We start from the raw sequence: 16489 nt of genomic DNA, 5'->3' as shown, positions 1-16489 counted from the left end.
GAACAATCTCAATCTCTTCACCATCCATCCTGATGCTGCCAATTGGTCCAGTGGTGAGAATCATTGTCTTCTTGACATTGAGCTTCAATCCATATTGGAGGCTTCAGTCCTTGACCCTCTGCAGCAGGTGCTTCAGGTCCTCTTCAGTTTCAGCAAGCAGGGTTGTGTCATCTGTATAACACAGATTGTTGATAGATCTTCCACCAATCTTGATCTTACATTTTTCCTCATAGAGCCCAGCCTCCCAGATAATCTGTTCTGCATACAGGTTGACAAGTTATGGTGATAGGACACATCCCTGGCGTGCGCCCTTCCCAATTTTGAACCATGCGGTGTTCCCTTGCTCTGTTCTGACAACTGCCTCATGGTTCAAGTATAGGTTTCTCATTAGCACGATCAAGTGTTCTGGGATTCCCATTCTTCTCAGAGTCAGCCATAGTTTGTTATGATCCACACAGTCAAACGTCTTTGCACAATCAATGAAACACAGACATTCCTCTGGTATTCCCTGCTTTCAGCTAAGATCCATGTAACATCAGCTACAAAACACTTTAAATAAGTTTATATAAATGTTACTTTGCAGGGATAAAACTATAAGCAGTAGTGACTCTTGCCCTGAAATAATTTTCTTTCTAGTATTAGCTAAAAAGTTCTAAATCGTAGAAGAATCAAGGGAAAGATAGATGAGGATGATTAGAGGAAGCAGGTAATTCTTTCTTTTGGGCAAACAAATTAGATTTTATAGATAAACTTATCTTTGGATTGGCTTTTGGATATTGAATAAATTTGATCATATAGAGGTGAGGAAAGATCATTTCTGATAGAAAGCAAGCAAGAATAAAGTCATTTAAACAAGTATTTATAGGTTAGATGTTTGAAAAAAAGGACCATGGAATTTTAAAGAAAGTAGTTAATGCCTGAATGAGTTAGATTCCATGTTAGTAATTGTCTAAAAGAGTCTCAAGCTTCCAAAGTTGGAGTGGAGATAGGATCTGGGGAAGGTAGATAGTCAAGTGAGAATAGAACTAAAATTATTATAATCTACTTAATATCATTATCCAGAGATTATCACTTTACATAATCAAACAGAAAAATATTTATATGGAAACTTTGTACTCAAAACAGTTTGTTTTCATTAGTCAAATATTTTATTTCATTACTTAATAAAATATATCTAATACTGTAATATAACAAAAGGCAGGGGCAGATTATTAGGTCTTAATCTTTGCAATTTTTAAACTATGTCTCTCACGGGGTCGCTATGAGTCATGCTTGACTTGAAGGCAACTCACAATAACAACATATTATTAATACCAAATATATAAAGTATTACCCTTTTCATCCAGTTAATTTTTTTCTACATTTTTCAATACTGACTATATATATATATATATATCCACCAGCAGCTCCGTAGGAGACGTAATGAACAATCTCTTCCCTTGTGATTTATTGCCTTTTAGAAGCTGTCTGGAGGGATCAGCCATCAATCAGTTCTGTCTCCATGGCAATGAGGTGAAAAGAGTCAACAATATATAATAGAAGCTCCAGTGGCAAAACAGGGAGCTCTTGTGGCTTAGTGGTAAGGACCTATACTACTAACTCCAAGGCATGCTGTTCGAATCCACCAGATGCTCTGTAGGAAAAAGATGGGTATGTTTTTTTCTTGTATGATTTACAGCCTCTAAAAATCCACTGGAGGGTCACCTATAAGTCTGTTCTGGAGTACATAGCAACAACAACAACTGGTGGTACAACAGTTAAATGCTTCCCTGCTAAATGAAAACTCTATGGGGAACTTCTACTCTGTCACTAGGGTCATTAAGAGTAAAAACCAATTTGATGGTACTTAATTATAACTAAGTAAGCGAGGAGAGACCGGTCCTTAGAGAGGGACATCATGATTGGGAGGGTGGAGGGACGGGGCAGGAGAGGAAGGCCCTCTATTAGGTGGATTGATTCAGTGACTGGGATAATCGGGATGGGAGTGTCGGAGACAGTGCGATTGGCACAGGACAGAGCGGAGTTTAGGGCTGTTGTACATAGGGTCGCTGTGAGTCGCAGGCGACTCGACGGCACATAACAACAACAACAAGTGACTATGCTCACTGCAGTGTCTGAGTTACAAAATAAGGCAGAATATGAGATATCTTTAAAATAAGTATTTATAAAAATATAGAGTTAAGTGGATATTTCCACATGAAAACCAAGACTGCAAAGGGTGATACTTAAGTCCTTGAGAACAAATACAGTCCGTTTACTATTAGATCCATCCACAAAAATGTGATGTTTTGTTTTTTTATAAACCAAGTCTGAATGGAGTTGCATTTACCAACCCAAAATCTATGCCTCTCTGGAGGGTTGTATACACCGTCATCTCTGAAAAGAAGGATGAACAAATTCCTCCGTCCAGTTTACAGCCTCTGATACCCAAGGGAAGGTCAGCTATTAATCAGTCCCCACTCGACGACAATGAGTGAGAGTAATATACAATACAGCGCTTATTTTAAAATAATAAATAGTAAAGGTTTTCAAATGATTAAACAGAATGTTTTGGTTTCTTTTATGTGTAAAAAACAACAGTGTTGACCAGAAGAGGGAATACTGTATAACACAATAGTTATGCAAAGTTTAAACATGAACAGACCGCATCACTTGAATTTCATTGTAGAGAAAGGATTATAGAGGCTCTCCATTTCTGTGTTTGAAAAAATTGGTTGGGTTAAAAAATCCTAAATTTCACCTCCATGGGGTATCTGAATGTAAAGAATATTAATAGCAAGTGAAGTAAGGCTTTTTTGAAACATGTAAATTAAGTGGGTTTGCCTTTGGCTGTTCTTATACTTGTATCACAAAGGGGTGATTTGAAACTCCATTTTATCTTCAGACAGAATTGGCTACATTTGAGGAGCTAGTGCAGCTGTGTTGGAAAGAGCAGAGAATTCCTAAATATGATTCAGATGACAAATTGCATTTGATAGAGAGTCTAGTGGGGTTTACAGAGTGGGACGTTCAATCCTGAGGATGATTGAGCTAAGTGAATACCCAACAGGAACCTCTGCAAGATGCTGCACCCCCACCTCTGTAACAGCACTTGCAGCTAACTTTATAAAGGATTTGCACTGTTCAGGGATGAGTCAGTGTGCAAGATAATAAGCTGACTTCGAATTTTCTATGAACTTTCTAGTATCATTGCAACAATAAGTGATGGTGGCAATTAAAATCAGTATTGGAGGACATGCTTGCAATACTTTAGAAACTTGACGATTCAAAATCGTGCTGAACAGCGGTTCTTCTTTGATTAAGTAGCCTATTAAGTAGATGAGATTTTGAGTGACAGGTTTATATGAACTTAAGGAAGAGCTCATGGATGTTTGGCCACTTGGATGGAGGAAAATTGATATCGTAAATACAAATTGTTGTTATGGGTGCATTAAGACAGTTTCCAGGAAATGGAACTTGGTCAAATTTTGTCAACGTCTATAAGTTTATGTACATATATATAGAAATAGACACGTATGTGAATTCTCTTGTATAACTTAAATTTACTTCACCATCGTTACTGAGTTTTTGAGAATTATAACAATACTGAAAAACTCCCAAAGATCTGTGGTGAGTCAAAAATCAGGAGAGTAATTTTTTTAAATTGTCTGTGCATTCTATAATTATGTTCTTTCTCTGCATTCTTTTCACCATCCCTGAGTATAACAAAGATAGAATTTGTAATCATCAAAGCCCTGAAGTGTATAAAATATATTACTGCCATAATTAGAAATAAGGCCTGGTGATCCAGCATTTAAGTGCTCTCTGCTAAGGTCAGAAGTTCAAAACTCACCATCCACTCCAGGAAAGAAAGACGTGACAGCTTGCTTCCGTAATTACTTACCCTGTGGGGTAATTCTACTCTGTCCTATACAATCACTGTGAGTTGGAATAAACTCCATGGCAACGGGAACCAAAATCACTGACTAATTCAAGTGGAAAAGACAATTTAAAAACACTTGGAAAATGTGTTATTTAAATCCAATTACAAAGAGTGTCCTGTAACCTTCTTGAACTCAATTTTTTTTTCCTTAAGATAATTTTCAGGCCAAAAAATAAAGATAAAACTTTGAAATATATAGAAATAGAGACATTTGGTATTTATAAACTGGGTACTTTGACTACAACTTATTTTTTAAATGTCAAGAAACTTTAAGTTTATACAAAGTAGAATTTATTGCTGGTAAGAATTCATTATCAATTATTTGTGCTTTGAGAACAAAAATAGACAATTTACCAAACTTGAATATTAAGAGAAAATTAAAGAAAAAAGTCTTGAATAATCGGTCATTGCAGTCACATACATACTTGGCTATCACGTCCTAGTGTTAGTATCATTCCTTTAATTTTGGGAATACTTGTATGTAGATACAATTCTGGTGGAAGAGCCCACAGAGAGTTGGTGGCCTAGTGGCAAGAAGCTGTGCTGCAATTCCAAAGGTACTTGGTTCAAATCTACCAGATACTTCACTAGAGAAGGAGGGACAAACTCCTCCTGTGCTAATCAGATCCAATTCAATGGTAAACAACAAGGGGGGGGGGAAGAGTTGTATGGCAACCTGAAGACCCTCTCCCACCAAGTGGTTAGAATTTAACAAGAGCTCCATTAACGAAAAATGGGTAATCTGCACCAGTTTGATTTACAGCCTCAGAAACTCAGTGGAAGGTCAGCTTTGAGTTGAGGGACTCTGTAACAATGAATTTATTTTTTTTAGTTTCAACTATAACATGTCATTTTCCCCCCAATATTTTCAGTTTCTCAACAACCTTCAGCATGAATAGAATTCTCCAAATACAGTGCTACTTAGGTAAGATGAGATTGTTGTTTCATATTATACTTTCCAATTAATTACTTGCTATGCATCAGAGAGCTGGATAATGCCTAAGGATGATAGAAGAAGAATCATTGCCTTTGAATTGTGGTGCTAGAGAAGTGTATTGAACATACCCTGGACTTCCATGAGAACAAACAGGTCTGTTGTGAAAAGGGTGAAACCAAGTTGCTCCCTAGAGGCAAGGATCTTAAATCTCATCGCACATACTTTGGGCATATTTCCAGGATGGATATGTCCTTGGTAAAGAATATCATGGAAGGGTGGAGGGACAACACAGGAGAAGAAGACTCTACAGGAGATAGAGTGACACAGTAACTTAGATAACAGGGTTTGGTGTGTTGGAGACAGTGAAACTGGCTCAGGATAGGGCAGGGTTCAGAGCTTTTGTGAGTTGGGTCCCTATGAATCGCAAGTGACTCAATGACATCTAACAACAACGTGTAACATTCCAGGAACTCTGGTGGTTTACTGGTAAGGAGGTGCACTGCCATCCCAAAGGCAAGTAGTTCAAGTCCACCGACTTCTCCATGGAAGAAAGATGAGCAATCTTCTCCCATGCAATTAAACAGCCTCTGAAAACCTGCTGGAGGGAGACTCATTTATGAGTTGATTCCGATTCAAGGATACACAACAATAAGTAAGGTGAGCAATTTGACATCCTTCCCACTACCACCCTTAAGAAAGTTAGTTAGTATCCACTATGAGAGATAGCTACCAAGGGTGGGTATTCTAACTTACTTTGCAATTCTGCTATACATTCAATATGTTTGTGTCAGTATTGTTGGAAATACATCTTAAAATTATTTTGTAGGGATATGAAAGCATCCATAAAATAAGACATTGCCTTAAATTAAAAAAAAAAAAGAAAAGAAAAGTGAACTATGTTATGGTGAACAAAGTCGCAATAAACATGGGTGTGCATGTATCTGCTTGGGCGACAGTTATGGTTTCTCTAGGGTGTATTCCCAGTAGGGAAATTGCTGGGTCAAATGGTATTTCTATTTACAACTTTTAGAGAAAGCACCATACAGCCTTCCATAGTGGTTGCACCATTTTACACTCCCACCAACAGTGAATAAGGGTTTCAGTTTCTCCGCAACCTCACCAGCATTTGATGTTTGCTGTTCTGTTAAATTTTGCCATTCTTTCTGGCATCCACAAACGAAAGGATAGAGAAACGCTGGTATATTCACACCATGGAATACTATGCTGCATTGAAAAACAAGGAACTCATGCAATATTATACAAAATAGGTGACCCCAGAGGACATTATACTGAGTGAAATATCTCAGTCACAAAAGGACAAATATTGCATAGGGTCACTGTTGTAAAATGGGACTGACATTGCGTTGAGGGGGAGATGGAGAAAGAGGGGATAAATACTGTATACTGCATTGAAACAGATGCGGAAGAAAACTGTTTAAAAGGGATATATGATTAGATATTATTGTCCTGACAGGAGTCCAGAATGAAGGCTGCACAGTAGAGTACTTGGTGGGGTTGGGGGGTGCTATTGTGTAACAATGAAAGAGTTTTTCTTTTACTTTTGAAAGAGAAGAGCGAATTGAGGGGGAAGGGGTGAGCAGAGAGAAAAGTACAACAATGAATGTATGGAAACCCTAAGTCTATGTAAACTTTCATTAAAATTAATAGAAAAGTGATCTATGAATAAGATGCTGGAATAAGTGGAGAAGACAGAAACAGAGAAAAGCGAGAGAGAAGAAAAGTGGAGGAGAGCAAGTGTTTGAAGGACTGTTGTTCGTGTGTTTTTCATGATAGAGATCATTGATTTCCTTGCTGCTATTGTAGAGAGCACTGCTGACATTCACTGGTCTACTGAATTAATCACAGCTGGGACTGTGCAGCTCTCCCAAGCCCTGTTTCTCACAAAACTGGAAAAGATTTTCAGTTTTGATTGATAATCTGCCACTCCCTTCTTTTAGCTCATCTTTCTAGTCCCTCTCTTTGTTGAAGAAGCAGCCAGATTAATCAGTACTTTAGTTGGTGCAGTTGTTTAGATTTGTGTTAAAACTCCAAATGCAACCCAGAGAGTAATGTGACATGTTTGAATGTCCTGGAAAGTATCAGCAAGAGCTGAATGGTATAGAAAGAAATGTGTGTCCAGATTCCTAACAGCTCCTAGATAAGATAGTAGAGTTGACTGGTATGTGCATTTCCCGTAGTAACCACACCAGTGCAGATTCAGACCCATACAGAGAGAGCACTTTGACATTAGGAGGGAGCACAGGAGTTGGACCTTAGAATGCAAAAGGTGTTGGTTTAGGACCTCCAAGTATGCTCAAGATAAGAATAATGGTAAATCAGAAAATATGGAATACTAATTCTCCTGTCAGGAATATAAATATGAATTAAAGTAACAATGCTTGCAAACTATCAGATAACTATGTTTAAGTGAATGTATCAACTTGAAAATGTTCTCAGGAGTATAAGATTGTTATAAATTTGAATGGCTTTATGAAAGTAAGACATTAAGGACAACCCAAAATGTGAAAGAAATTCTTGTAGATGACTGCAAAACAAGAAAGTTTTTAAAACTGTACATTTCATTGTTGTGTTGAAAACTGTTCCAATGATCAAACTTAATAATGTTCAACCTCTATAAAGTATCTAAAACAGAGAAACTAATAAAAGTCATAAATGTCGTAAGTATTAGGATAAATCTCATCATCTTTAGTAATTTTTTGGAAACAGGAATATTTTAGACAATTATGATGCAGATAATAAAATATAAAATCTGCAGCATGGTCCATAGAAAAGCTAATGTTCAAGATCATTACACATCCTCTTTGTTTTCTCTTTCAAGAAGTGACTTCCCCAAGTAAAATGAGAAGATGCGCAAATTGGACCAACGAGTTTCTCTTCTCAATCATCAGATGATATCATCCACATTGGGGTAACTTGGTTTGTTCTTCTTGAAGCTAGAGTTGAAAGGAATGAAAGTACACCACTGTCAGTTCATGTTCCTTAAATAGCTGCACACCTAGGAAAATACATGTGCCATCAATTAAAACAGAAAAATATCACTGGGGGAAAAGAAAAAAGATAAAAGCACTCTTAAAGAAGACAGTTTCTTAAGAAGGAATTTTTTGCCTGGGTCTTAGAGAAGTGATTTTCATTAACAGGTGTGAGATGGAGAGAATTTTCTTACACCTTATATGGAGACAGAAATGGTTAATTTATTGAATAGACACACGAAGGAAAATCACCTTTAACTTGAATTGAAAGGAACTCTGGGTGCATAGTGGTTAGAGAGTTTTGCTGTCAACTCAAAGATGGGTAGTTCAAATCCACAAAGATGAGCAGTCCCATCCGATGTGATTACAGTCTCTGAAAACAAGCTTGAGGGTCAACTATGAGTTGGTTCTAACTCAATGGAGATGAGATTATGATAGTAGAATGTAGAGTTAATGAGATTATTGTAGACAGCTGATTAGTTGTATAAAAAAAAATATTTCCAAGCTGTGCATAAGCATCTTTCCTGCTGAGACTTACCAAAGATCAAAAATGATCTTTTTATCATTTTCAGATACAGACAAATTAATTATTCCCATGATCCAGAGAAATATTGAAGTTATGTAGATGTAGAACTTAAATATATACAGTTGAAAGTTTAAATTTAGAAATATTTATACTAATCTAGATAAAATGCAAATACCTTCAGAGGTTGGTTTGTTTGTTTTGCTTTGTAAGGAGCCCTGAAGAACCATTGGTTAAATGTTTGGCTGCTAACAGAAAAATTAGCAGTTTAAACTCACTCAGCAACTCCATGGGATAAAGGATCTACTCACATCAAGATCGTAGCCTAGAAAACCCTAGCAGGCTTTTCAATTTTGCCACATGGGATCCCTATAAGTCTAAAGTCAACATAACTGCACCCAACATTTTTTTTTACCATGATGTGTTAAGTTGTTTCTTTTCAAGTTTCCTATAAAATCAACATGAAGAGGCTGAATTTTTACATAAGTAACATAAAAATTGGAAATCTCAGCAACAACAACAAAGAACTCCACCCTAAAACAAAACAAAGACCCTGTTTGGCTTACTAAAAGAAAAAAATATTGTGAGCAATGGAGAAACTCTTAGATAAGTATTTAACTTTTAGGATATCATTTAAACATATAAGTCTTTTTGACAGTTGTTTGAAATTTAATGTCCAGAACCAAGGGTGAATGGATCAGAGAAAGGGACAAAACAGAGGCTTTTACTCTTTTTAATCTCTTAACAGTTCCCTCTGTAAATCGAGTTAGGGTGGATTCTGGCAAAATACCAATAGAAATATCTTCTTGGAAGACAGTTTGCAAATAACCATGCCCAAGAAATGGGCATCATGCAATTTCTTAAGCTTATATGGTATTGTGAATGCAATATCATGAAGGGAAATAAAACAACACACACTTAATTGTTACATCAAAACACAAGGCAGAGAATTCCAGTATATGTGCATATGTTATACACACATACCGAAAAGAGTGAAATATGTCATAAGTTCTACATAGCAGACACACACACAGGCTCCAGATGTGCTGTTTTCCTGGCTTTGTGGGTTGTGTCTTCTATAAGGGGGAAGAGAAATATTAATCATTTCTTTTACTGCTAAGGGGATGGGTGCTGCTCTCATATTTCAGAAAGGGGCTGGAAAGTGAGAGAAGCCAAACTTTTTCCTATTTAAGGCTAAAGCAAAGCAATCTCAGTGGCTGAGTTTTATGACGGGCCCGGTGCTGAAGGGCAGGGAACAACTGATGGTGCTACTCTGAGCTGCTTTTCTTTTCTCCTTTTTCACAAAGAGTCTCATGTCTGTTATTTAGACATGATGAGCTTTGTGCAAAAGGGGACCTGGCTACTTCTCACTCTGCTTCTTCCCACTGCTATTTTGGCACAACAGACCCAAGAAGGTGAGTAGGTTCTGATTTCAAGAAACTCTGTGTCTTTTGTCTAAACTTTTCCCAACAAATAGGTATAATGGGGGGTGGGGGGGTGGGGAGATCAGTCTTGTAAATGTGATCCTGTCCTCCATAAAGTCTTAACTGTGCAACATTGAACCGATGATGATAGTGTTTTTACATTTGTTTGAAAAAAAAGAGTTTTGTCATTTGAATGTTTAAAAGATCACTGAGTGGTTAAAGGAAAATGTTCTTGTACTAGCTTGTTTTCATGTTTAAGCCACTGGAAACTTTTAATATGGCTTTTAAAAACTTCCCTTCCTGGATTGTTAACATCTTGGAATGCTTCCCTAGGCAATCTGGAAGTTACTGGTCTCTTGTAATACTTTCATGTTTTCCTATATGCTTCGTCCTTTGTGAGAATAGAATACTGAGCATTGTTTTCCCAGTAAGAAAATGTGCTTTAAAAATAACATGCTTTAGAACTATTCTACAAGAAAATACTATACATTGTCAGCATCGTTGAACATACTCCTTTACAATGCTAGCAAGATCTACCGACATTCTTTAAGCATGTTCAAAATGTTAGAAAAGTGTCATCATTCCTATTTTTCTGATGTTGATAAAACAGGATTATTTAATGCATATTTTCTAATCATATATTGTGAAGGAGGTAGTAGTAACTGTTGCATGATCTACCTTTCAATTGCACTTGCATTAATGAATGATATAATAATAACGATCATTTTATAAATGATGCTTGCAGCAGGAATATTTTTACTTTTCTACATACAAGGTAAAGGTACCAGGATTGTTTAACATCAAGTTAATAGGATGGATTTTCTATTAAGTATATGAAATTATTTCCAGTTCTATTTTCCTCCAGAAATTTTAAAATTTTTAAAAAATTATTTATATTAACTCACGTGTTCTTTGTAGCCATGAAATTACTGGGTAAACTGGAGTAAGATACTACATATAAAATAAATATGAAAACGTTTTACGTTTTGAGATAGTCAAATCATTACATACTTAAGTTTTATTTGCACAGAACTGAATCGATTTATATTTTCAATCTTTGGCTTTTGCAAACTGTGTAAAAGAGTCAATTTTATTTTCACACCCATGATCTGTAGTGTTCTCACAAGTACTGAGTGCAAGCGGGAGGGGGGACACAATGCCTTCTCTTCAGAGTCATGTTCAGCTCATGGCCATAAAAGAAAAAAATTCTCATCCCTTGTTTCCTTCCATCCCTCTTCTCATCCCTCCTCTCCTTTCTTCCCCCTCTTCACCTCCCCACCCCTTTGGGCTACTTTGGAACCTCCTTTTCTTTCCTCCACTTACCACCCCACCCCTGGGCCTCACCCCTGCAGTCTCTTCCTCTTCCCATCACTCCTCCCCTTCATCCTCCTCCTCCTCTTCTTTCAGTCTCCTCCCCCTCCCGCCATGTTGCCCCGCCCAAAAAAAATGTTACAGTCTCCAGTCTTCAGTTAAAATACCAGAAGACTCTATCATCCCACCTAATCTAGATTTTTAATTTTGCTAAAGCTATCACATTCTCCTGATTTTGCGGGCCAGGGAGGGAAAGGGGGGAGGAGGGGTGTGGAGGAATGACCGTTTCCACTTATGGAAAAGATTACAAACCCTTGAGTTTGGGTTCCAAGTGTTTACTCCTTTGTGACAAGAATGGTGAAGCTTTATTTCACATATTTAGGGCATGTTGTAAGGAGAGGTTAATCCTTGGAAAAGGACATGATGCTTGAAACAGTCCAGGGTCAGCAAAGAGAGGAAGACCCTCAAGGAGATGGACTGACATAGTAGCTGCAGCAAGGGACTGAAGTACGTCAGAGATGATGAGGATGACGCAGGATCGGACAGGGTTCAGATCTGATGTCCATAGGGCCACTATAAGTCTCATTCCACTTGAAGACACTTCACAACAATGGTTTGCAGAATATTACAAATATGATTTTTATTTTTTTTTTTATTGAACCATCTTTAGACAGAAGGAGGAAACTATCTTTAGAAAGGAGCAGGAAAACTTTGGTACCTACATATACATATTTTAAACAAGCCTCCCCAGCCCCTTCTCTCTAGCTACTTAAAATACTAGCTATCCAATTTTGCTATTTATGTGTTTCTAAACTCAAAAGTTCAGCATTCTCTTTCTCGTGAAAACAAAATGAAGTTATTTAAGTGTTTTGAATAATACTTCTCATTTTCCAACTAGGTTTTAGAAAGGGATTCTGTTAGTGAGAAGCGTATCGAACAGGATCCAGGTTACAACACTTTGAAAGTAGCCAGATAGGCGTTCTGGGGTGGAGAGTTCTTGTATCTGCCTTAAAAATCCCTCGCGAGAAAGAGCGCAACTCTAAAGAACGCTAACTTCTTTTTTTTTTTTTTTCGCTAACTTCTTAGATCATAAAACATGTCCTCCAAAAGAAATTTGTTCCTTTTTTACATATTTGTGAAATTTCTACTTAATTTCTTTTCTTCTTCCAGTGAGAAAGCAAAGTCACAGCACTTTATAAAAACAGGGTTAACTTTAGCGTGAAGTATCGCCACCTAGTGGCTGACAGCAAAGTACCTTTCCCATAAACAACAGAATTAATGTTCCCTAACTGAGCTGGGTCTGGAGTTTTGATGGCTTAGTGGTGAGGAATTGAGTTGCCTAGCCAAATGCCCACAGTTCGAATCCACCAGCTGATTCGCGGGAGGTGGGGGGTGGGGAAGTTGGACAGTTTTCTTCTGCTTAATTTACTGCCTTTGAAAACTTCCAGGAGAATCAGCTAGGCGTTGGTTTCTACCCAGCAGTACATAACCAGAGCTGAGTTTGGTACTATTTTATATGAAGTTTTAAAATACTAAATGTATTCATTTTACTATTAAATGTCATTCTCTTAAATATGAGCATCCCGTTGTCTCATACGGACACACACTTGTAATAATTAGACTTTAAAAATGCTTAAGTATTAAGACTGTTTTCAAAACGGTTTATATGAATTAAAAAAATATATTTCAAATATCTAATGGAGACTTTATCAGATAGAAGTATTTTTTTTTACTGTTTTTTGGATAAAAAATGCCTAGATGGGTGTTACTAAGTAAAATTGCTTCATTAGAGCTGGAAGAGGAATTTTAGGTTAATTAAGTATGTTCCAATATTAAGACTTCTCTATTTTGCTACATCAATAATTCCATTAAAATAAATTTTGAGTTATATTTGTGTCAGAATGACAAAACTGTGAGTTCAAGAATATATCTTTAGTTGTTATGTAAATCTATTTTCCATTATGTTTAAGAAATGGTAATCAGTCAAATAGAAATTAACTTTCTGATTGTGTTCCTCATATAATCAAGCATAGGAGTAGATGGGGGAAATGTAGCATAGCATTAGAAACAGTGGTTCTTTGAAGAGGAGAGAAAACTTAGTTCAGTGTCATTGATATAAGATGCATTCAGAGCTTTAGCTAATACAGAGTTAAAACCAGAGCTGAATTTTTATTAAACCCTTACATAACTAGGGAACACAAAGCATATATTGTCTCAGTTTCTTATTTTTACAACTACTTCTCATTCCATGGAGATAACTAAGACTACACTATTGTCACAGAAAATATGAGATAATACATTCACAAAGATAACAAAGGAGTAGATATTTCTGTTTAATGAACAACTTTTAACTTGGTAATCTTATTTTTAAAAAAGAGTTCCAGAAATTTATGATTTAACCAGATACCATCATCAGTTTGGATCATGTAAATTGTAAGTAAATAAAATATTGATGACACAAAATTTGTGCTCTTTATTCATGATGTCTTGTATTTCTTTAGCATCTCAAAAGTATTTTATATCAGGTGATATCAATGCCAATAAGTAAGTTCATGAAATTCTGCAATTAAACATTTTAGCTTTCTATGTATTAAAAGCAATGCCCTTGGAACAATTCTGGGAAAGAAAGACAATGCTAAAAATATATGCCTTTTAAATAATTCAGGCTACTAAATTGATGTGATATTGAATTTGCTGCTAATTTGGCAGGAGTTCAGTTAAGTCTGAGAAGAAAACAAATTCAAAGAACTTAAACTCACTGCTTGCAAGTCCAAACCAATTCACAGATGACTCTAACTTACAGGCTATAAAATATATGGTAGCAGATAGTCCATCTGTCTTCTGAAGAGCAGCAGCTGGGTTCAAACCACCTGCCTTTGTTTTGACAACTTTTTTCTAGGCCACCAGGGAACCTCAGAGAGGTTCCACATCTTAATCTTATTCCATCTATGAACTGTCACTGATAGAGGAGTGTCATCTATTGAAACTCTCTGGTTCCCACTGAGGATGACTCTTTTATGCAGTCCAGTTCTTTCATTCTGAAACATCAAATGCTGTCACCACCTTGAAGAGATTAAAGAGAATTACTTAAAAGTCAAAACTATGAAGATGAAAGATGTTGCTTTCTAGCTGGATCTGAGTACCATTTGTAAAGTTTCCAAGACTACAATGACTTTCTGGAACCATCTCAGATCTTTCTGGAAACATCTCAATTTCTTGTTTCTTCTAAACTATTTTCTTAGGGAACCCCAAAAAAACCCCCTTAGTCCCATTATTTCCTAAACTAAAAAATAAATTAATGGATAAAATATCTCAAGATTCTAAGGTTTAGAAAAGATTCAGAGTTTTAAAAGGGAAAAATCTTTGTATGTTTCTCATCAAGATGACAACGGAAAAAATGAGATAGCTTTTCTTATACAAATCATTTGTTAACTGCAGCTCAGAGAGTGACATTAAACACCAGAATGTCTGTCTGTGTCTAATGAAAACACAGAAGAAGTGAATTCCTTTCTCGTTAACTAATAAAACACTGGCATTTTCCATGACCGAGGTCAAAAATCACTTTTAAAACTTTTTTGTGAAGAAAATGAAAAGTTCAAGAGGAGTAGAAATCAAAATGTTCAAAAGATGTAATAGAGTACAAGCAAAAGGTAAAACTTGTAAGTAAAAGTTTTCTTTGAAAACTAACATTGAGAAGTGCTTACTTCAGAACAGTGATATCTCTGTTTCTGAAGTGTTCTTTTCTGTAGTATTTGACATGGAAACAGGCAAATATGAATACACTTCTCAAACAAATTGAAATCAGAAAACCGTTTCTTTGGATTTTCATAGCATGCTTTAGAGGGAAAGGTTAATAAAATTATGAATTCATTACTATGAAACCTTTAGTAGTTCTATTCCTGAAAATCAGTTAATAAAAAATTTTTAAGCATAGTGATTGCATGACACACAGAAGCCTGGTGCATTACAATTTGTGTGTGTGTGTTTTGAGTTTGCTGTTTCTCTGGATGTGGTAAAATGTACGCTGGCTTTCTGAATCTGTTTAATCACGTTGGTGGTCTGGTTGTTGTTAGGGAGACCTCACAGTTTAACTCCTTAAGAAGAGGAAAAATAAATAATAGAACTCAACTCCAGATGCTGCCTTCCTATTTTGAGAGCAGATTTTTTTTAAAAAATGTGTATAACAAAGCATTGAAGCCGGCCTTTTTAGTCCTACACAGTCTTTGGCAAGCAGAGAGGAGATAAAACCTAGTATAATCTAGAATGTTGTATAATCTTTCAAGGTTCAAATCTTAGCTTTACTTTCTACTATATGATCATGGGATAGTTTCTGACATTTCCTCTGTTTCTGACATTTTCCATTTTTAAATAAGACTTATATTAACATTCAATCCTTTGGACCATTGAGAAGATGGAATAAAATAGCTGTGTAAAGCACTGCATTGCCTACCACACAGAGAGAGTCCATAAGTGCTACCTACTCCCAGTTTTATCAAAGTGACAAACAAAATTACTTTGAAGAAGGATATAAACTATGTACACATGGATCATAATGAGTCCCAGTTTACTCAAAGGCAATAAATAATAACAATAATAGTTATTTAGTGTTAAAGAAGGTAAGTTGTCAAATTCTGATTGTTGTTATGTGCCGCCACGTCACCTGCAACTCATAGTGACCCTGTGTACAACAGCTTTGAACCCTGCTCTATTCTAAGCCCACCTTATTATCTCTGACACACCTGACATACCTACTCCCACTACCCCAGTGACTAAGTCAATGCATCTCATCGAGGGTCTTCCTCTCTTCTGTTGTCTCTCCTCCCTTCCAAACATAACGTCCCTCTCCAAGGACTGGTCCCACCTTGCAACATGTCTAAAGTATGTCTGACAGATCTTCAGAATCCTTGCCTCCAAAGAGTAGCCTGGTTTCATCCTCTCTAGGATGAACCTGCTTGTTCTCTTAGCATTTCATAGTATATTCAATACTCCCCTCAAGCACCACAGCCCAAAGGCACAATTTCTCCTTCTATCATCAGTAGGATGTTTGCCAGCTTCACAGAACAGCACACATATGTTTGGCATGAATCAAACAAATTACAGATATAAAAGTTGATTATTAGATTTATAATATTTTTTCATTTTCTAATTCTGGGGTTTTAAAAAATTTTGGCAGGATAAAATATTAATTACAAGTAAATTAATTAGAATTATAAACAGTCTGTATCTGTAAAACAGAAGACAGAAACATCTAGAAATGATAATTTATTTTTTTCTTTTCGGTGAGAACAAGAATAAGCAGACTCTCTTGTTCAAGTAAAATAGCACTTTAAAATTTTTTTAAAAGGTTTATCTACATAGACTTATGAATATTTCCTTCAAAAT

The 16489-nt window shown here is 36.3% G+C and overlaps 1 protein-coding gene across 1 annotated transcript in view; it reads left to right on the top strand.

The window, feature by feature from the left end:
- Positions 1-9593: 9593 nt before the first annotated feature.
- COL3A1 (collagen, type III, alpha 1) overlaps positions 9594-16489 on the top strand; it is a 44518-nt gene continuing 37622 nt past the window's right edge. Inside the window, exon 1 of the mRNA XM_006878764.1 lies at positions 9594-9787. Coding sequence (XP_006878826.1) covers positions 9703-9787 — 85 coding nt within the window. The 5' untranslated portion in view covers positions 9594-9702. The remainder of the gene's footprint in view (positions 9788-16489) is intronic.

The sequence above is a fragment of the Elephantulus edwardii genome, unplaced genomic scaffold, assembly GCF_000299155.1.
Source record: "Elephantulus edwardii isolate Elephantulus edwardi_28Jun2011 unplaced genomic scaffold, EleEdw1.0 scaffold00001, whole genome shotgun sequence".
In the NCBI taxonomy this organism is placed as follows: Eukaryota; Metazoa; Chordata; class Mammalia; order Macroscelidea; family Macroscelididae; genus Elephantulus; species Elephantulus edwardii.
Note: the sequence above shows the minus strand (reverse complement) of the source record. Positions and strands in the feature narration are given on the sequence as shown.